The 23396-nt window shown below is 40.9% G+C and overlaps 1 protein-coding gene across 2 annotated transcripts in view; it reads left to right on the top strand.

The window, feature by feature from the left end:
• CNGA1 (cyclic nucleotide gated channel subunit alpha 1) overlaps nt 1-21107 on the top strand; it is a 149688-nt gene extending 128581 nt beyond the window's left edge. Inside the window, exons 3-10 of one of the 2 annotated variants that reach the window (XM_056557558.1) lie at nt 8589-8704; nt 8975-9091; nt 11376-11438; nt 13373-13408; nt 13949-14152; nt 14697-14804; nt 17102-17208; nt 19089-21107. In XM_056557558.1, coding sequence (XP_056413533.1) covers nt 8589-8704; nt 8975-9091; nt 11376-11438; nt 13373-13408; nt 13949-14152; nt 14697-14804; nt 17102-17208; nt 19089-20485 — 2148 coding nt within the window. In that variant the 3' untranslated portion in view covers nt 20486-21107. Of the gene's footprint in view, nt 1-8588; nt 8705-8974; nt 9092-11348; nt 11439-13372; nt 13409-13948; nt 14153-14696; nt 14805-17101; nt 17209-19088 lie in introns of both variants that reach the window. The other variant, XM_056557565.1, reaches the window with a different exon arrangement.
• Nucleotides 21108-23396: the final 2289 nt, after the last annotated feature.

Here is a 23396-nt window from a genome sequence, read left to right as displayed (position 1 = left end):
AATTATAGGATTTGAGTTGAATTGTAGATAGAGCTTTTTAACTCACGGTTTTAGTGGCTGCTGGATCTTTAGGCTTTGGCCTAATTGAGATGACTTGAGATATGCTGATTGTGCTTGGCTGAAATCCAGGAGATAAGAGAGTGCAGGAACAAGAGAGCGAATTTAGAGACTACATCCCCTTATATACTAAGGAGGCTGGACTACAGCCCATTGGTTGAAAAGCCTGTAGGTCTGGGTACATCACATGACATTATCACATGACCCAGGAAGGTCCTAAACATTTGTACAACTTTTACAATATATCACATTAAACAATATGCAGAAATACATTTATACAAGGTGAACAAGGGGCAAGCCCTGCAGGAGAGCCCTGTGGAATGGAGGGACTCTAACTGAGGGGACTTATGACAGGGAAAGGACAAGTTCCTGTAACGGGACACCACAGTTCGTGTGTATTAAACGTCAGACTGTGAACTGGGAGCGTAACCAAGTGCAGCACCACCAATGTCCTATGTAAGGCTGGGTTCACACTACATTTATCCATACTGGGACTGGATCTGGCTGGGATACGGGAGCGCCCGGTTTTCCCATCCCCCAGCTGGATCCGTCCCCGTCTCATTTGAATGAGCCAACCAGAGTCAAATAGTGACTCCGGTCTGCTCATTTTTGCCCCAATCCTGTTTTCTGGCCGGACTGAAAACCAGAGTATACCATTGTTTTCACTCTGACCAGAAAACCAGACACGTGGCAAAAATCAACTGAACATAGTCACTATCTGACTCCGGTTGGCTCATTCAAATGAATCAGATGGGGGCCGGGTCCAGCTGGGTTACAGGAGCGCCCAGTTTTTCCATCCCCCAGATGAATCGGGTCCCAGTATGGACAAAACTGTGAGAATGCAGCCTTAGTGACGGTGGCGGGGATAAGCAGAAAAAAAAGGAACAATGTCAGACTGTTAAGGGGACAACTAACTACTGAGGGGCCACTTTACTCTTAAGAGGCACTGATGCCTTTTCAACTACACCTACTAGGGCCAGCTCTACCTATGGGGTGGGGGCACCCATACCTACATTGGTACATGGGGCAGCTCTTCCTGCTGGGGGCAAACTATATAAGGGGGAAGTTTAACTTTTTGGGGGCACCCATACCTACTAAGGGGCTACTTTGCCTACTGTGGAGAAAATATATTTACTGGGGGGGGGGGGGGAATCTATGGCTACCAAGAATAGCACTACCTAGTGGGGGCAAGTCTACAGCTACTAAAGACAGCTGTAGCTACTGGGGATAAATCTATATGTACTATGGGAATCTATACCTAGGTGCAAATCTATAACTATTGGGCACAGCTCTACATACTGGGGGAAAATCTATACCTACTAGAGGCAACTATACCTACTGGGGGCAGCTCTACAAACTGGGGAGACAATTCTATACCAACTGGGGGGCCACTCTCTACTTACTGAGGGCCTGTTATCTATCTGTTGGGGCACCAAGGGGGGCATTATTACTATTTGGCACACTATGGGTGGGACAAAGATGAGAATGTGTGGGGAAAGTGCAAAGCCTAAGATGTTCGTATGATAGATTCTGTAGATAGATTGTAGTACTGTATAAAGGCATTGCTTTTTATTCAGTAGCAGTATTGGAGGTATTGTTGAGCCATTGTTCAGTAACAGTATGCTATTTAGTCATTATGCAGTGGTAATATATGGTCATGGTGTGGCAGTGTTATCTGGCCCTTGTATAATGTTGGTCTCAGTACAGCAGTTTTTTTTTTTTGAGAAACAGTACAATGATAATATGTATGGTAATATTTATTCCTGTATAGTGGTATTATTTGGTAAATGTACCACTACACAGTTCACCTTGCTGGTACTGTTTTATTTTGCAGATTTTCTGAATGCAAACATTTACCTGTGATTTCTAATTTGGTGGTGGTGGTGGTGGTGGTGGGGGGGGGGTTGACATAATAAATTGCAGTAGCAGTGGTAGTGCAGTGTATTGTTCCTGTCATCATACCACTTGTCAATTGCACTTGGAATTCCACTGCAGCAGCCTCCCAATTGTGTTTAAAGGGGTATTCTGGCCAAATACGTATTATCCCCTATCCAAAGGATAGGGGATTAGATGTCTGATCATGGGGGGCCCGCCACTGGGATCGCGGGGGGACGACCGTCACACCCCCTCCCATAGACATGAATGGAGGGGGCATGACATCACGTCTCCAGTCCTGGAAACAAAGAGGTTGCCGAGACTGGAGACGCAGCCTTGCATACAACATTTTATTATATTTAAATTTCAAAGGGTGCACTTACCTTTTAATAAAAACGCACATTAGGTTAAAGGGGTAGTCTCACATTTACCATCTTATTCCCTATGTAGAGTATAGGGGATAAGTGTCTGATCATGTTTCTTAGGCTCTCTTATAGCAATGCTTGGAGGGGCCCAACTCCGTGCGCAAGAAGAGCGTTGGCCTCGTGCAGGAGATGGTGGGGGGGGGGGTCACAGTGGTTGGACACCTATCCCTGACCCGCTGCGATCAGACACCTACAGTATTCCCTATCCTTTAGATAGCGGAAAAGAGTAAAATATGGGACTACCCCTGGTGGATTCTGTGAACCTTCTTATGTGTATGGTGGCAACTGACTGTTCATCAGGTAGGTTGCAAGTAAAATTCAAAAGCTGGTATTGCAAATATGACAAATATGTACAAAACTATAATTGCTGCAAATAGAGGTTTATTTGATGAATGGATATGATGCTAAGAGTGAAACCTTGTGTTGTAGTGTAGTTGCTGACAATTTCTATGTACACATATTACTAATACAGGGAAAGCTGTCATTCATTGTATGGGTGTAGACAGCAGGACTCTCAATGTCTCTCCTACAAGTCCTGATATGATATAACATCGACTCACAGGAAATCAACGGTAAATATGCACCAAAACACAGAAAAAGCAACTTTCAGGTCCCGTAGATAAAATTTTCATTTTTATTGTTTTCTCATTAAAACATCACCACGAACAGAGCCGACAGGTTTTAGAGCTATAGTCCTTAGTCAAGGAAACAATAAGAATTGGAGTAATTGGAATTGTATATAACTTAAAGTCGCTTTCTTATTTTAGTCCTTATTTACCCTTGAGTCTGTTGTGCTCCACATATAAGGGAGAAGTCAGTGGATGCATTTTCTCTTTTGCTAGATTTTCTTATTGCTGTCCTTTACAGAGTATGTACCTATAGGTGTCAATAAAGACAGCTTTCTTCCTTCTGGAGTAGAGCTATGTTGCATACTTAAAGTGTACCTGTCATTAGAAAAAACTTTTCATACACTGCTCAAAAAAATTAAGTGAACACTTAAACAACACAATGTAACTCTAAGTCAATCACACGCCTTTCAGTCTCTGTAATGCTCCAGCTGTTTTTCAGGAATTCTTCAATGATATCTTCCGAGATCTTCTCTACACCTGTGTTGTCGTGTATCTTGATGACATCTTGATCTTCTCTTCCAACTTAGAGGAGCATCGTTCACATGTGCGTCTGGTACTTCAGCGCCTTTGGAGGAATCATCTCTATGCCAAACTGGAGAAATGATTATTCGAGAAATCAGGTCTCCGGTTTCTCGGATACAATGTCTCTCATCAAGGCCTGCAGATGAATCCTGAGAAACTGTCAGCGGTTTTGGATTAGCCTGTCCTACTGGTCTTCGGGATGTTCAATGCTTTCTGGGATTTGCTAACTATTATCATCAGTTCATCCCACCCTTCTCTTCCTTGGTCGCTCCTATTGTAGCTCTCCCCAGAAAGAACTCTAATCCTAAGTCATGGCCTCCTGAGGCCAAAGAGGCTTTCTTTCGCCTAAAGTCTGCATTTGCTTCTGCTCCCATGCTTTCAAGACCTGATCTGGAAAGACCTTTTGCTTTGGAGGTTGATGCTTCGTCTGTAGGAGCTGGTGCCGTTCTTACCCAGAAAAACTCCAAGGGTAAGATTGTAACCTGTGGTTTCTTTTCAAAAACCTTCTTACCAGCAGAGAGGAATTACTCCATCGGAGATCGAGAAATTCTTGCTATAAAACTAGCCTTAGAGGAGTGGCGACATTTGTTGGAAGGGTCTCCTCATCCGGTCAGTATCTATTCAGACCACAAGAATCTCCTTCACCTACTGTCTACTCAGCGTTTGAATCCTCGCCAGGCAAGGTGGTCATTGTTCTTTTCAAAATTTAATTTCTTCATTCACTTCCGTCCAGCTAACAAGAATATAAGAGCCGATGCCCTTTCCAGATCTTCTGACGATGTGGGTTTGGACTCCGCGCCTAGGCATATTATTCCACCAGACCGTCTGAATCCTGCAGCTCCTGACGATCTTCTGCAAGTACCTCCTGGTAAATCCTTTGTACAAGCCAGATTGAGAAGCAAAGTCCTGAAATGGGGTCATTCTTCTTTATTGGCAGGTCATCCCGGAGTACGTAAAACTTTACTTCTAATCTCACGGCACTATTAATGGCCGCATCTGGAATGGGGTGTCTCCAAATTTGTCCGTTCCTGTGTCACCTGTGCATGTGACAAAACTCCTCGACAAAAACCTGCGGGACTCTTACAGTCATTGCCCATTCCAGAGACTCCACGGACTCACATCGCAATGGATTTTATTACCGATCTTCCACCATCTCATAATAACACGGTCATCTGGGTCGTAGTTGATCGGTTTTTCAAAATGGCTTATTTTATCCCACTTACTGGTCTTCCATCTGCTCCAAAGTTGGCGAAGCATTTCTTACAACATATTTTTCATCTACATGGTCTACCAGAACATATTGTCTCGAACCGCAGAGTTCAGTTTGTGTCCAAGTTCTGGCAAGTTTTCTGTACCCGTCTTGATATTCATCTGGACTTCTCCTCTTTCTACCATCCTCAGTCTAACGGTCAAGTGGAGAGGGTAAATCAGATTTTGGATACTTATCTTCGCCATTTTGTTTCTGCTTGTCAGGACGACTGGGTTGATCTTCTTCCCTGGGCCGAATTTTCCTATAATCATAAGGATTACGAGTCCACGAGGACCTCTCCATTTTTCATTGTTTATGGTTATCATCTCCGGTCTCCTCTTCCAGTTTCTTCTGGTGTCCCAGCTGTAGATGAACTTGTCTGTGACTTCTATTCCATTTGGCGACAGACTCAGCATTCTTTGTCCCTGGCCTCCTCTCGCATGAAAACCCAGGCTGATAAGAAAAGAAGACCTCCTCCATCCTTCTCTCCTGGTGATAGTTTGGTTATCTTCTAAGTACATTCATTTTAAAATTCCCAGCTACAAGTTAGGTCTTCAATTCCTCTGTACACTGAGGACAAGCAGGGTTCTGTACACTGAGGACAAGCAGGGCTCTGTACACTGAGGACAAGCTGGGCTCTGTACAGTGAGGACAAGCAGGGCTCTGTGCACTGAGGACAAGCAGGACTCTGTACACTGAGGACAAGCAGGGCTCTGTACACCGAGGACAAGCAGGGCTCTGTACACTGAGGACAAGCTGGGCTCTGTAAACTGAGGACAAGCTGGGCTCTGTACACTGAGGACAAGCTGGGCTCTGTGCAGTGAGGACAAGCAGGGTTCTGTACAATGAGGACAAGCAGGGTTCTGTACAATGAGGACAAGCAGAGCTCTGTGCACTGAGGACAAGCAGGGCTCTGTACACTGAGGACAAGCAGGGCTCTGTACACTGAGGACAAGCAGGGCTCTGTACACTGAGGAAAAGCTGGGTTCTGTGCACTGAGGACAAGCAGGGCTCTGTAAACTGAGGACAAGCTGGGCTCTGTACACTGAGGACAAGCTGGGCTCTGTAAACTGAGGACAAGCTGGGCTCTGTACACTGAGGACAAGCTGGGCTCTGTGCAGTGAGGACAAGCAGGGTTCTGTACAATGAGGACAAGCAGGGTTCTGTACAATGAGGACAAGCAGAGCTCTGTGCACTGAGGACAAGCAGGGCTCTGTACACTGAGGACAAGCAGGGCTCTGTACACTGAGGACAAGCAGGGCTCTGTACACTGAGGAAAAGCTGGGTTCTGTGCACTGAGGACAAGCAGGGCTCTGTACACTGAGGACAAGCGGGGCTCTGTGCACTGGGGTGCTATGACATGCCCCCAGCTCACACAGCAGGATGATTGACAAGCCAGGATCCTGCAAAGAGCCCTGCCCTCACTTCCTCTATTATGTCTCTGCGCAGAAACACACAGGCAATAGCCGCATAATATATATTTAATGGTATTGAGATAGCCTGGGGGGTGTAGGGTATAGGGAGTGTAGCTGTGTGGTGATTAAAGGGTGCTTGTTGACCCTTGCTATTCGTGATGCCATGGTGAGGGCTCCTCAGTAATGCCTGTCCTACCGCCACCCTTTCCAAGAGCAATAGGGAGGTAGATAATAATAGAATGTTCACAACTGGAGAGTTTTCTGAAACAGGTATAACTTTTACTGAAGATTTTCTGCAAGCTTCATAAACTGAACAGTCTCTATGCATACAACTGCTTTCTCTGGAGATTGACAAAGGTTGGGACCTTAACAATTTGGATTTTGGATTTAGGGGATTTGGTTGCGGTCCAGTAGTCACGCTAGCATTAGCGGGGGTAGTTTAGAACTCACGGTTTTAGTTCTGCTGAGGCCGGTAGGTTTTGAGGCCTAGCATGTCTTTGAAAGTTGCGCAGATCCGTCCTGCTAGTCCGGCATCCACGAGAGCAGCAACCTAAGAGAGCGATAATTGGCTACAGCTCCCTTATATGGGCAGGGGCTGGACTAGTGCTAATTGGTCCGTACTGATGTCAATCACCATTGCAAAGATTTGTGGGTAACACGTGACCCAAGGACCTCCTAAGGTCCTCCAACATACCATAGAGGTTATTAACATGGTCACATGATGGAAAGTCCTGCAACGCTAAACAAGGTAAGTACCATACATTATATTAGATATACACTATTATTAAATATATACATGTATTAGCATTAAAGAATTAGACTTAAGGAGAGGCGACTAGGGGCTGTCCCACCTGAGGGACCCTACCTGAGCGTAGTTACTCTGACTTTGGGAACCTCTACACTAGGTACGGTATGCAATACGGTACCGGGACACCACAGTATTATCCACATTATATCAAAGGTTTTTACTAACGACAGGTACACTTCCCAGCTGGATCTCGACAGAAAAAATAAGTACCTTTTGACAGTCTGTCTGAAGATAGTAAGTATTTATAGTAAGTATTTTCTTGCAGTTCTTTCAGACATTTGAGCATTGTGGCTTTCTCTCACATACCACAAATATATATGAGCAATAAGCATATGTGTCTGAGATATCTAAAGTGGTTGGAAAGTTCCATGGAAGACAAGGTCCCGTGTAGGCACAGTTTGCAGAACAGTTTTTTAAATAATACATTAACTGAGGGACCCTACCTGAGCGTAGTTACTCTGACTTTGGGAACCTCTACACTAGGTACGGTATGCAATACGGTACCGGGACACCACAGTATTATCCACATTATATCAAAGGTTTTTGCTAACGACAGGTACACTTCCCAGCTGGATCTCGACAGAAAAAATAAGTACCTTTTGACAGTACCTTTTGACTCCTGAGGAAGCCGCCGTAGTGGGTGCCGGAACGCGTGGAGCAAGCTGTCCCCCTATCTCGCGGTGGAAACTGTCCTATGTCTGTGTACCCTTATATTTCTTCTACGGGTCCAAGTCCTTGAGTATATTTTTTTAGTTATTTTCTTTGTTTAATACTACACATTTCTTCTTTGGTTAGGAGTATAGGCTTGTCATATATACATATTTTCCGGTGCCTTCAGCACTTTGGTGTTATGTTGCTAAGTATATAGTGGCACTGTATTAATTATTGTTCAGGATCATTATTTAAATATTATATGTATATATACACTTTCCCTTCTGGTCACATTCTTGGTATTTTTTGTGTGAGGGCATTGCTTACATAACATCTATTCGCTATTTATATTGCTGTATTTATTTTTTGTGGACTTGGCAGGGTTTATTTGTATTGATCTTGTGGACAGTTTTCCACCGACACGCTATTTAGCGTCGGTTAGGGGGTTGAGGTAGGGTTACATCCCTTCTCTCTGTACATTTATTTGTGTTTTTAAGTGTTTTTAAGACGGTCTCTCCCTTTGTGGTTTTTCTAATAAAGTAATATTTATATTCATTTGTACATATGGTGGTGTGCATTTTTTGTGGTTGCCAGTCTTTTTCTCCTTTTTTCAATTGTGTAATGTTTGGGCAACCTCCTTGCACCCACGTTCGTTATTTCAGCGGTGCCCATCGCTTTCTTTAGTGCAGTCCTTTTGACAGTCTGTCTGAAGATAGTAAGTATTTATAGTAAGTATTTTCTTGCAGTTCTTTCAGACGTTTGAGCATTGTGGTTTCCTCTCACACACCACAAATATATATGAGCAATAAGCATATGTGTCTGAGATATCTAAAGTGGTTGGAAAGTTCCATGGAAGACAAGGTCCCATGTAGGCACAGTTTGCAGAACTGTTTTTTAAATAATACATTAACTTGAATTAAAACTCGTTCATGACTGTATATCACTCTTATTTCATAGGACGGATTCACAATGGCCAAATTGATCAATACGCATCATTCTTATGGTGCTGTCCCAAAGGTTTCCATCCAAGACATGGATGAAGAGATTAACAAAATGGAAAATGGCGAAAGCAGGTACTCTATACATGTCATTGGTCAGTACAGCCCTTGAATTCTCAAACTGTGCTACATAATTTATAAAGACATCAATGCAATATGGATATAATATAAATATGTTACATGTTCAGCCCTACGTGTTTTTCCTATATACAATTTAAAAATCTCCTTTACTGAAACAAATTACAATTTTATTGAAAAATGTTAAATATTTAGCTATGAGATATAGACGTAGTGTAAATATACAAAAGTACATAAGATTTACTTCATTTATATTTTTGATAACAGACTTTTAAGTAAAGATGAAGAAAGTAATGGTACAATACACCCAGAGGATCATGTAAAATGCTACAGTATCTTTGCAAGCAAGAATCGGGTACATGCAGTTACTGCATCCCTACATCGGTAAGCACTTGTTTATGCATTCTTAAAGGGGTACTTCGGCGGAAATTATCTTTTTATTCAACTGGTGATAGAAAGTTAAACAGATTTGTAAACGGGTCGCTTCAGTTGCTTAAAGTCGGTTTGCATGTAGATTGATATAAATTGTCTACTGAGGAAGGGGTCAGATTAAGCACCCTGAAACGCGTCTAGACCCCTGTGTAATCTGAATACAGCACTTAAAAAAACGCACTGCTACTTGTTCACAATCTACATGCAAGCCGACTTTAAGCACCTGAAGCGATCCGCCTACCACACCTGGGTCTCCGTTCCATCTATTAGACACGCTGACTGCAGGTCTGTCTGAGCCTCACAACGTCGGTCTGTATTCGGGAACACCAAGCCACGAGTTCCATCTGCTGGAGCCCCCTGCCGGAGCTTTAATCCAGTAATGGTGAGTTACTATTCCATCTAGTGCATATAGAGCCCATTACTGCAAAACATCCAGAGGACTTCAGCGCCCACACCATCTCAAACAGCCGCAGGACTTTATTTTCGGTCCGCCGCAGCACGGGACCAGCGGCCGGAGACCCAGTGAGATATAACAACTCAATACATTGTAGGTCGTCTATTTTAATTATTTGAAAGACTGTCTGATATCTGACACCTAGCTATCGTTTAAACATCATGTGCTGAACTATTTAAATTCACTGGAAAATCTTAAAGTGCCGGAGAATCAGCATTGCCGGATTATCAGCCAATACTTCTATAAGTGTATCAACTATTAATAGCAGTATATCATTTTTACCATTAGGGCCCAATGGTAATCATACAGTCAAATAGTGCAATATTCTAATTATTTTTATTCCATTTTTTATTTAATTTATTATTTATTTTTATTATTATATTTATGATTGATTGTTCTATGATTGTGTAATATATTTTTACATATTTGTTTCATACAATCTGTCTCCATTTATCATTGTGTACCATTTGGTTGGTGAAGTCCTTGAGGTGTGGTTCATTTAATTTATTCCTTTTTTTCCTACATTTGGTCGGTGAGGATCAACCCTTTTAACCATATATACCTCTGACTTTTTGGTTGTGAGCTGCACACATATTTTTCTTTTTCTCAGATTTGTAAATTACTTCTATTTAAAAAATAATAATCCTTCCAGTACTTATCAGCTGCTGTATACTACAGAGGAATTTCTTTTCTTTTTGAATTTCTTTTCTGTCTGACCACAGTGCTGCTGACACCTCTGTCCATGTCAAGAACTGTCCAGATCAGGATAAATTTGCTATGGGGATTTGTTCCTACTCTGGACAGTTCCTGACATGGACAGAAGTGACATCAGAGAGCACTGTGGTCAGACAGAAAAGACATTTAAAAAAAATAAAAGAATTTCCTGTGGAGCATAAAGCAGCTCATAAGTACTGGAAGGATTACAATTTTTAAATAGAATTAAGTTACAAATCTGTTTAACTTTCTGTCACCAGTTGATAAAAAAAAGGTTTTCCACTGGAGTACCCTTTTTAAGCGCAACTGTCATGACTTTTAGATCCTTAACCTTTTAACAGTATGTCAGATACTTTATAATTGAAATGCTGCCATACCTTTGGCTGCTTTATTGCAGTATTGATCTTCATAAAAATGCTTTTGGATAGACGTGGCTAGAAGTTTGCAATGCCCCAGGCCCGCCACACCTTCATGTCAGCGCTTGGTCCTCACCCAGGTCCTCAGCGCATGCGCCCCACATCTCTTCTCTGTAACTGCAATGAGTTCTCTGAGCCAGTGCTCAATCTCTCTGCGAGCGTCTGCTCCCTATGTCTCCCAATGTCTGCATTTAGCATAACGCAGGTGTGCTCAACTGGGAGGCATCGGGAGTGAGTGCTCGCAAAGGGAGCAAGCACTGGCTCAGAGAACTCACAGAAGTCAATGCGTGATGGATATCACTATAATGCATTAATAATAGCTATATGTAGATGTACACAACTAGGTATCACCCAAATGTGAACCTCTCACCTAAATGCTATAAAAGTTTATCTTATAACATATATTTGGTTAAATGCAGTTGGTTAAGTCCTACAGGAACATGTGGGAACTGAGTTCCTGCACTTTTTCCACAGCAGGAACACCATTCCCATTAGCAGAAGTCTTAAAGGACTAGCCCTGGAGTGAATATCTTGGATGAGTTCCCACACTTCTTTTTTCACAGGACTTGACCCCTGGTTAAATGTCTTCTCTAACAGGGTCTAGAGTGGTATTTTTTAACCTCAGAATTTTACACATTTTAATTTTTCCTAGTGACCAACATCTTCCTGGCACGGCTGCAGGCTGTAATACCAATAACAGTAACAATAAGGAGGAGTAAGTATTCAATATATTTACTATATCCAAAGTCAATTTTAAAGTTATATATATATTGCTAGGAATTGCCATTACTTACTTATCCCTGGGAGTCTGACTTCAACAACCCCCATGATGCTCAGGACGAGAAAGACGAATTCCTTGATACATGGGCACTGTCATTAAAAAAAAACTTCTGATATGTTGTAGAGCAGTGTTTTCCAAACAGTGTGCCTCCAGCTGTTGCAAAACTACAACTTCCAGCATGCCTGGACAGCCTAAGGCTTTCCGAGCATGCTGGGAGTTGTAGTTTTGCAACACCTGGAGTTGCACTGTTTGGAAAAAGTGTTGTAGAGACATATGAAAAGTTTTGATCGGTCCGAGTCTAAATGTTCAAGCCTAGACCAATCACAAGAAGGAGCTGGGAGAAGTGCGTACTTAGCACGATCTCATCCGTCTCTGCATCATGTGACCTGGACAGACTCATAAAGTAAGTCTATAAGGTCATCTAGGTCTTAAAGGGGTTGGCCACCTTTAATTTAAAAAAAATTCATAAATCACTGCTTTGATTAGAAACATATTACTTACACATACTGTAAGGCGTCTCTGCAGCCCCGTTTTCTTTCATTGCTCCCCCATCCTTATATGCACCTGGACGGCTCATTGTCCATACTTGGCTGCCTATCGAGGATACACATCACTACGCCTACTCAACTGCGCTCAAGGGAGGAGCATAAATGCAGTGGACATGTTCCTTCATAGGCAGCCATGTAGGAATGATGAGAGCTGTCCAGCATTATACAGGGACCGGGGAACCAATCGGGAGCGAAGCGCCGTAATGAGAGAGAACAGGGCTGCAAATAAGGCTTACTGTATGTGTAAGCAGTGTTTTATCAAAAAATTTATTAAAAGTGACCAACCCCTTTAAAGACACTGAACTTATCATTGGTTTTTGTCTTGACTAAAAATTTTTAGCGCATGTCGGTCTTGCACAAAGATTTGTGAATTTTAAACATCCCTGTATCTCAAGTGATTTTTTTCAAAGCCGATTAGTTAGATGTTTTTCACTGGTTGTGCATCCAGGTGGTCAGAAATATATGAAGTGAAAATTTCACAAATATACAACACAGAGCACAGAAAAAATTGAAAATCTGTACCACCCCAAGCAGAGCTCTAGAAGAAAGCTTTCTGACCTGTTTTTAATCTCACAGCCTTTTATAGTGTACTTAAATGTGCTCAAATTTATCACACATCATGCAAACTTTTAAAGCGTACCTATCAGATCCAAAAGAAAAAAAAAAAAAAAAGGAATTAATATGTTAACCAGTACCTAATCCTGACCATGTGCATCTAATTACTATGCCTCTTTCATCTATATTTATTTAAAAAAATATCTCTTTTCATTAGCTCACAGTGTTAGAAATCCTCTCAGGGGAAGGGGGCGTGTCCCTCCCTGGTGGTGGTGGGAGGGCATTGGTCTGTCTGCTCATGCAGCCTTGTCCATTAGTTATCTCTTGTCCATGACTCATGGACAAGCCTGATGCTGCTGCAGGACTGGTTAGTGTCCCAGTAGGTATTGTGGGATTTTTTAGGGGCCATTTTCGTTATTTAATATTCAACAATTTTTCAACACCCATATTACAAAAGGTCTTTAATTCATCAGTAACAACGTATAAAAAGTTTTTGGATCTGACAGTGCCCATTTTATACATTTCCTTCAACTTGAAAGTCAACACAATAAAAAGCACAGAGAAAAGTAAGTATTCCCAGAGACACATGATGAATTCCCCCCACAGAGTGACAAGATAAGTTCACGGCTGAGACCCCAACCAATAAAAATGTTAACATGTCTCTAGGACATACCATATAATATTGATAGGTACGCTTTAAGTTCTGCTGCTCCATTAAAGTTTTTTTCTGCAAAATAATGATCCCACATTTCATTTCTTTTTAAGGGAAGAAAAAAAGAAGAAGAAAAAAGAGAAAAAAGAGTATGTATAAATCTTATCAGAACATATTAGCTGATCTTTTAGCTGAACTCTTTAGTTCTAGATAGTGGATTGCCTTTGCCTAAGGCCAGTTTTACACAGAAGTATTGCTTTCATATTACGGCCGCAAGTCCCGATCTGACTGTGGGTCACATGACCTGAAGTGACAGCTTTCAGTTCAGGTCATCAAACCCATGACCAGGCTAGGGCTTGCGTTTGTAATATGCCTATATGAAACTGTCCTTAAAGGGGTACTCCATCCCTAGACATTTTATCCCATAGACTTGCATTGAGGGGGCGTGGCTGTGATGTCACGAGCATCTGGTGCTGCACCCGATGCTATAAATGAACACTGGGTGCAGCAGGGAGATTGCGAGGGTCCCCAGCGGCAGGACCCCCACGATCAGACATCTTATCCTCTGTCCTTTGGATAGGGGATAATATGTTTAGGGGCGGAGTACCCCTTTAAAAGAACATTTATTGCCTTTATTTAGACTTAATTAAAAGTCTACACATTTCAAATGGATATTTTTTAAACTACAGCAAATCTGATCATAAAAAGGAAAAGAAAAAAGACAAAGAAAAAAAGAAAGACAAAGAAAAAGGCGCAAAAGACAAGAAAGAAAATAATAAAGGTGGAGATAAAGAGAAGGAAAAGGCGAAAGAAAAAGAGAAGGAAAAGGCGAAAGAAAAAGAAAAGGAAAAAGAAAAGGCTGACAAGGAAAAAGATAAAGAGAAGAAAGAAGAGTAAGTAGTTGGTGCTATTAGAACAGAATGTACAATATAGTGAGAGACAAAAGCTTTATGAACATCTGTACCAATACAATCAACAATGTCATGTGATAAAGAATGAGAATATTTGCTTTACATCTGGCTTTCTACAAAGGCGTAACCATCCAGTCTTTATATCTGGTATATACCGTCATTTGCGAGAAATCTGTTGTGAGAAAAAAGGTTGCAGATTTGTTGCAATGTGCTCAATTACACTATATACATACACCAGCCCAGCCCTGGCAGACCTGGAATCATACAAAGTGGTGTTCTGAAGTGAAATTTCACAAAGATGTGCACTAGCCTCATATTTCTTAAGGGCCCTGACCATTTAATTAAGTTTGGTGCACGTACACTCCAACTACACCATCAAAACCTGTGTAGAACATCAGTGCACCTACACTGACTTTGATAAATGACCCCCATTCTATTTAAAAATGTACATTTATTCAATTCACTATACCAAGGATATATCTATTTGATGTTCTATGGCTTAATATTTCATTTTTCCTCTCTCCAGGAAGAAAAAAGACATATTTGTTATTGATCCATCAGGAAACTTATATTACAATTGGCTCTTCTGTATCACAATGCCGGTTATGTACAACTGGACCATGATAATAGCAAGGTGAGGGTCTGGCTAAAATTTCGATATTTTTATGAAACAATAAACATGGACAGGATACACATTTGACTGCCACGTTAAGTAGGTACTGACTACTGACAACACAGCTGTATATTGCCACTAATATCTTGGTTGAGTCCATTGATAACCTCTGATCTACCTCTTTTAAGGACCTAACATCAGAATGACATACCCAGAATAAGGTAATCGTGGAAGAGCAAAAGAACCTCACAAATGGCGCTGCCGGTTCCGTAGGAAGGGGGAATAAACCAAATCCAGAATAGAGTATTGTAAGAACTTGTGGATTTTATTGCATAAGCATAAAACCAATAAAAGCAATAAAAAGCGATACAAGTTAGGATTGTATCTCTTTTTATTGCTTTTACTGGTTTTATGCTTATGCAATAAATCCACAAGTTCTTACAATAATCAATTCTGGATTTGGTCTATTCCCCCTTCCTACAGAACCAGCAGCGCCATTTGTGAGGTCCTTTTGCTCTTCCACGATTACCTACTTTCTCGAGGAGACGGTTTTACCTCACCTGTAACCTCAGGCTCAGCAGCGGTTCCTGCCATTTTGTAACCCCATAAGTGGATTGATATGCAAGTTTAACACTTTCTCTAAGGTGAGCAGCTACTTCCTAAGGGGCCTGCAAGCTCCGCACCACTTTCCATTTCCCCTTCCCTATACCACCCTAACAGTATCACATGAGGCACCCCCTCTGGTGTCTTCCCCCCCCCCCCCCCCCCATACATACCCAGAAAAAGCCCTTCCAGATTGTAAACGCAATAACAACACTGTGACACCTACTACAAATTACTTAAATTACTAAAATAGGTCAACATAAGGAAGGCTCTTTACACTGTCATGGTTTCTGTTATAAAGGCCAGGGGCACCTAAAAGGTAAACTAGGAGTACCTGGTAAACATATGGAATGCTTATTATCCCTTGGTGGGATCTAAGTGAATGGTCCACATTGGACCTGGGGTATCATCCTGTTGTTTTTCTGTTTGCATGGTGTTTGGCACTCGTATTGGCTCGCTTTTCCAGCCATGTTATATGTTTGTATTCAATCTGTCTGTCCCATTTATTTTCAGTCCCCCTGATGAACCCCCAATATTAAAAATAGGGCAAAGACAGGTTGAGACTTACAGTATGTGAAGTTTATTACTGGGAAATGTGGAGACCAAGAGATTTTATTAAAGACTGCATATATTGTGTTTTATTTTGTCCAAGTTTCTGGTGTAACTTTTTGGGGGGCTTTTTTCATGCCTAATGGCACACCATTCTTTTTATTTGATTATTACTTAGGTTATTTTTTTTTTAATACTTTTTTAAGTTTTAAGACTCTGAAGTGCTTTTTCTGCTTAAGTTATATACATTAAAGGCCTGTCCATACACATTAGATAAACTTGGCTAAATCCAACACTTTCGACTGTGTATTGGTACTTCCCCAATGGATTTTACCATGCTCAAATGTTTGTCCCCTACTGAAATCGAAGGGCATACTCAGCCAAGTATGGTATGTATTTAATGCAGGTGGAAGGTGGAACAGCCATTGGCTGAGCATGTGTTTGGCTGTAAAAATGGTGTATATAGAGCCAGCTTTAGGATGGGTCACCAGAAAAGCCATATATCAGAAAAATGATGGTACTGCGGAGCTCACCGTAATGGGGCTAAGCTGCAGTACTAGGCACAGTCATTCATCCATTGGACCTCAACTGATCAGACAATGATGGCTTATTTCAAGAATAGGCAAATAGTATTTTCTCAGGAAACCTTGTTGCTTGTTTTATCAGTCAATTGAACATATAGCACAAAGTAGGCAATATTTTATAGTGTGGATCTAGGCCAGTCATTAAAATAAAATTTGAGCGTTGCTTGGTTACGTGACACTATAAGAGTATGTATTTTTTCATGGGTAAAATACACTTTGCAATATTTAGCAGAAATTGCAAGGGTAGCCATAGATTTCTGACGTTTATTTTACCCTATGTTATGGATGTAAATGAATCCCATTCAATAGGGATAATTTGCATCCAGTACTTTCCTGAGCAATTTGCGCAGAATAAGACTTCAATTCTGGCATGCTTAAAAAAAAAAAATGTGTGTTAATTCACAGTGTGGACTGCAGTGCATATTCCCATTAAAAACACCATTTCTGTGAACTTTTGAACACATGGGAAATTTTTATTTTTGTAATATAAAGTATTAGGTATTTATGTATCTGTCTAGATATATGGTGAAACGTATGGAATTTTTTTGTTCTTAACATTTGATAGCTTCTTCCATCTTCCAGGGCTTGTTTTGATGAGCTCCAGCAGGATTATCTAGAATGGTGGTTCTTTCTTGACTACATGTCAGATGCCATCTATATTGCAGATATGTTTGTAAGAACAAGAACGGGTAAGCAAGAATATCTATATCATATAGATTAGTTATGCATCTAGTATAGAAGGGGTAAATTCAGATGTGTTGGAATTGTTGCAAATTTTTGGTGCAGGTTCTGTACTGGAAAATCTTAGACAATATATAATACTATAAATCTGTATATGGTTTTCAAACTCTATTCACATGTAGGTGAAGAAATGCCATATGAGATTATGCACAATGTGCTATTTATGTCATGGAAATTTAATTTCGAAAGTGCCATAAAATCCGCAACAGAAAATATCCACCATGTCTGGCCTAAGCCGAACAGCTTTGTGTCACCTGCTCCATCACTGCAAATCCTTATGTAGCACGCATACATCGCCTTGAAACTAGATGTACAATGTGGATGTGTTGTGTCTATGTCTCTACTTTAAACAAAGTAAAAAAATAAATAAAGCATAAGTCATGCACTAGTTTTCTGGTGCAAAGTAAGCCAGAATTCTGGCACATTTGGAACAGTAAATATGCCCCACTGTATTGACTTTGAAGACCTAGAATTCACAAAGGATGTTCCAAATAAAAATAAAATCTAAATTTGGGGATGAGTATTATTGAGCTGTTATCTAAGAAGCTGTGACATTCCAGAAAGACTAAGGGGGCTTGAGGGAGATTAGGGAAGGGGTAAGTAAAAAAAAAAAAGAACACACTTTCCTTCCTTGCTCGAGCCTCCAGGTTTGGGGACCTAAATGTCACACCCCTCTCAGCCAATCTGAAGTTATGGCGGGACATTATTGCAGCCGCTGACTGGCTGAGCAGGCGTGTGACGTCACATCACCAAATCCGGAATCGTCGGACAGCAGGGAGCAGCGATCTGTTATGATAGAGGCTGTGCGGGAAAAAGGAAGGTAAGAAAGTCGTTTGTTTTTTTTTAATTATCCCCTTCCTTACTCAAAAAATAGGTTTATCACTGGACTACCCCTTTAACATCCCTGTCCCTGGTGTATTTTTCAAAAAGTAAATTTTTTTTAGTGCAAACAGCTGGCTATCGTGGATATAGTGAGAAGGAATAAGTCCTTCCTTTATACTTCTCATTCTTTTTTAATTAATTTCTGGCAATAGCTTAAAAAACTGTAAAAAAACTGCCACAAAAAGTGCAGCATATTTCCAAAAAAACTATGAGGGGGAAATTGCTATTGTTTTCTGAGTGTCTGACATGCCAACTGCATTGTTCGTGGTGTATTTTTATATGTTTTTTACGATTTTGCCACACATTAGTTAATTAATTTTGGTTTCTCCATATGTCCAGATGTAGAATAGCCCAGATGCAATAAGCACATAAATTTAAACCTCGTTTTTTTTTTTTTTTTTGGTGTAGCTTGCACCATAAATGTTCCTTTTTCATGCTCCAAGCATGTTACCAAACCAAAAAGTGTTGACCAAGTGGTGTAGGTAAATGAGATGTAACTAAGGGGACAAAAAAGTGTTGCATGCAAAATAGTAAATTCCCCTGATGTGTGTGAAAGCCACCTCTTTGAAAAGACAATCCAAAATTGCATTTAAAAGTGGTCTTCTAAGCGGGTGGTTTTCTCAAAACAAATAACTACTATGAGTAATGGTTAACTTAAAATCCAGATCTGGCTTGGATAAAGGCTTTTGCAGAAAATTCACTGTACTTTTTAATCTGGTGTTTAAAATTTGGCCTCAGAGGATGCCTCGTGATTCGAAAATTGTTCCTTAACAACAAATTTTTTGGTAAGAATATGAATGATCAATTCAGTACAAGGCCAGCAAATAAACAACTGTTTCTATAAGAACCAATAACTTCTGCCGAAGTTGTGCAAGACCTGTCAGAGGTTGTATGTGTGCGTGTGTCAAACATACTGTTTTAATAACTGCAAATCTTCTCATTTAAGGCTACTTGGAACAAGGTCTTCTGGTGAAAGATGAAAAGAAACTGAGGGACATGTATAAAAAGACTTTACAGTTTAAACTGGATATGTTGTCTATTATACCAACAGATATATTGTATTTACAACTTGGACTAAACTATCCAGAACTCAGGCTTAACAAACTGCTAAGAATTGCTCGTATGTTTGAGTTTTTCCAGCGAACTGAAACAAGGACCAACTACCCCAACATCTTCAGGATTTCAAACCTAATCATGTACATCGTGATCATCATTCACTGGAATGCTTGTGTCTACTATTCCATTTCTAAGGCAATAGGATTTGGAGAGGATTCTTGGGTTTATCCTAATGTGTCAGACCCAGATTATGGCCGTCTGGCCAGGAAATATGTATACAGTCTTTATTGGTCAACACTGACTCTAACTACAATTGGTGAAACTCCACCTCCTGTGCTAGACTCCGAGTTTTGGTTTGTTGTTGCTGATTTCTTAGTGGGAGTATTGATTTTCGCTACCATCGTCGGTAATGTCGGTTCCATGATTTCTAACATGAATGCAGCCAGAGCAGAGTTCCAGGGAAGGATTGACGCCATTAAGCAGTACATGCATTTCCGTAAAGTCAGCAAAGACTTGGAAAAAAGAGTGATTAAGTGGTTTGACTACTTGTGGACAAATAAGAAAGCAGTCGATGAAAGAGACGTTTTGAAGTATCTACCTGATAAGTTAAGAGCTGAGATTGCTATCAATGTCCATCTAGACACCCTAAAGAAAGTCAGAATCTTTGCTGATTGTGAAGCTGGACTCTTGATTGAACTTGTGTTAAAGCTACAGCCTCAAGTATACAGCCCGGGAGATTACATCTGCCGGAAAGGAGATATTGGGCGAGAAATGTACATTATCAAAGAAGGCAAACTTGCTGTTGTAGCAGATGATGGAATTACACAGTTTGTGGTTCTGAGTGATGGCAGCTATTTTGGTGAGATCAGTATTCTTAATATCAAGGGCAGTAAAGCTGGTAATAGAAGAACAGCAAACATTAAGAGTATTGGATATTCGGATCTTTTCTGTTTGTCCAAAGATGACTTAATGGAAGCTCTCACTGAATATCCCGATGCTAAAGCCATGCTTGAGGAAAAGGGAAGGCAAATCCTAATGAAGGATGGTCTTCTTGACTTAGACATTGCTAATTCCGGCGCTGATCCCAAAGACATCGAAGAAAAAGTTGCTCACATGGAAGGCTTGGTTGACAATCTGCAAACAAAATTTGCTAGACTGTTGGCAGAGTATGACTCGACACAACAAAAACTTAAACAGAGGGTGACCAAAATAGAAAAAATACTATCACCAGATGCTGAAGAACCAGAGGCACCAAAAGAAGAAGCAGAGCCTCCTCCAAAAGAATAATTGTGGCTGAGGGATTTCATCATTAAGACTAATCCTTCACTTACTATATCCCTCAAAGTTTGTCAACGGTGACAATGAACAGTCACATCACCAAAGACAATTGTCCAGTTGTGAATATTAATATATGTCCTTTATTTTTATAGGATATATATGACTGCACAAAACTGGACAAAGAACTGTTGAGGGGACATTACACCCTGCGAAAACTTGAACAGTTTCAAAGCACATTATATGTATTAGCATTTTCTTAAAAAAATAGTTTTCTGAAAGAAAGAAAAAAATAAACAGTTGAGTAGATCTATCACAGAAGTATCTATCACAGATTGTATGCAATGGAATACACAATTAATTGACCGTGTAAATAGAAGAAATAACAAAAATGAACATAAAGGTTACACAGTCACATGCCCATCAAATTCAGTCTATAAATGATTATATATAATTTATTGTTTATGTATAACCCTCAATGCCAATTTTCATTAGATTAGCATCTCACCCTATTTTTGTATTTCATTTTTATTATCTGTGATGGGGTAGAGCATTTCTGAACTTGACTACTCTAACTATAAGTAACCCTTTCCTTTTGATTTCTAATATGCCTTTCCTTCACAAATAAAGACTGTCTACTGATCCTCTACAATTCTGCATTCGACCATTCTCCAGTTCTCCTCTATTTGAGATGTCATATTTATAGAGGGGCAATTTTGCATTAAGATCACAGATATTTAAAGGGGTACTCCGCTGCACCCATCTTATCCTCTATCCAAAACATAAGGGATAGGATGTAAGATCGTGGGGGTCCCGACGCTGGGGACCCTAGTGATCTCCAGGCCGACAGTGGCAGCGTCCGGAACACGAAAGCTTGTAGCTTCCACATTTGTGATATCACGCCACGCTGCCTCCATTCAGGTCTATGGAGGGGGCATGACGGCTTGTACATAGCCATCACGCCTCCTCCTATAGAGGTGCATGGAGGGGGCATGGCCTCTGGCATCACAAGTAATCGGGCACAGAGCAGAGTTTGCTCCGTGCACCAATTAACTGGGGTGCCACAGCAGAGACCCCAGTGATCTAACATTTCATTCCCTATCCTTTGGATAGGGGACAAGATGTGTGCAGCGTAGTACCACTTTAAGTCCTTCTATTGTCCTGTTATTCCTAGTTTTATTCCACACTAGTTGAGTACTCGGCGCTGCCCGGTCTTTCCTACCTTATCCTTGTGGGGGAAACAAAGGAGGAAGCTGTTGTCCTCATATCCCGTCCCAAAACCCTGACCCCATATCCCCTCCTCATATCCTGTCCTCATATTTTGTTCTCATATCCCCTCCTCATATCCAGTCCTCATATCCCGTCTCAAAATCCTGACCCCATATCCCATCCTCATATCCCAACCCCAAATCCCCTCCTCATATTCCGACCTCATATCCCATCCTATCCAGTCCTCATATCCCGTCCTCATAGCCCAACCCCATATCCTGTCCCCTTAGCTAATCCTCATTTCTAATTATCATATCCCGTCCTCAGGTGGGGCTGCATTGTGGTAAAGATATTGTAAGCTGAAAATAAAAGGGGTATGACTTAAAAGGTGGGCGTGTCTTTGTGAAATGGGGTGTGGCTTACCAGCAGGACTGACACATTCACCAGGAGATGCAGAGGGGAGCTCGTGGAGTAAGGCACCAGAAGTCCTATATACTTGCATGGGACTTGAAACAAAAATCCCATCCTTCACATATGGGGCAGGTTAGGGGCTAATTTGACTATTATATATTTTTATTTGATATATAAGTAACATGTGACCACATGTAATCAAAATATCTCCAACTGTTTGGAAATTATGCAGTAACATAAATTTCCCATAGACTTGTATGGGACTTTAAATAAAAACCCTGATCTTGGCAAATGGGGGTGGGTAAGGGTTAAATTACCTATCCTATGTTTTTTGTTGACATATAAGTAACATTTGTGCCAAGTTTCATGTTAATATCTTTAGCAGTTTGGACATGATGCTGGAACATACACACACACCTCCTATCCCGTCCTCCTTTCCCATCCTCATATCTCGACCTCCTATCCTGTCCTCATATCCCATCCTCCTATCCTGTCCTCCTACCTGACCTCCCATCCCGTCCTCATATCCCGACCCATACCTCCTATCCCGTCCTCCTATCTCGACCTCCTATTCCGACCTCCTATCCCGTCCTCCTTTCTCGACCTCCTATCCCGACCTGTAATATGTGTACCAGGTATTGAAATATCTCCAGCCGTACAGAAATTATATGAGAACATACATTTCCCATTGATTTGCATGGGACTTTAAACAAAAATCCCGACCCTCGCAAATGGGGGTAGTTAAGGGTTCAATTAACTATCCTATATTTTAAGTGGACATATAAGTAACATGTGACCAAGTATTTTCAAAATATCTCCAGCCGTTTGGAAGTTATGCAGTAACATATATTTCCCATTGACTTGTATGGGACTTTAAACATAAACCCCGCCCCTGGCAAATGGGGGTGAGTAAGGGTTAATCACCTATGTTTGTTGTTGACATATAAGTAACATGAGTGCCAAATTTCATGTTAATATCTTTAGCCGTTTGGACGTGATGCTGGAACATACACACATACATACATATATACACACGTTGAGTTATATATATATATATATATATATATATATATATATATATACTAGCTGAGTCCCCGGCGTTGCCCAGTTTTTCCTTCCTAATCCTTGTTGGGGAGGAAAATAAACAAAGGAGGAAGCTTTTGACTTCATATCCTGTCCTCATATATTGTTGTCATATCCCAACCCCATATCCCGTCCTCCTATCTCGACCTCCTATCCCGTCTTCCTATCCCATCCTCCTATCTCGACCTCATATCCCGTCCTCCTATTTCGACCTCCTATC

This window comes from Hyla sarda, chromosome 1 (assembly GCF_029499605.1).
Source record: "Hyla sarda isolate aHylSar1 chromosome 1, aHylSar1.hap1, whole genome shotgun sequence".
Lineage (NCBI taxonomy): Eukaryota > Metazoa > Chordata > Amphibia > Anura > Hylidae > Hyla > Hyla sarda.
Note: the sequence above shows the minus strand (reverse complement) of the source record. Positions and strands in the feature narration are given on the sequence as shown.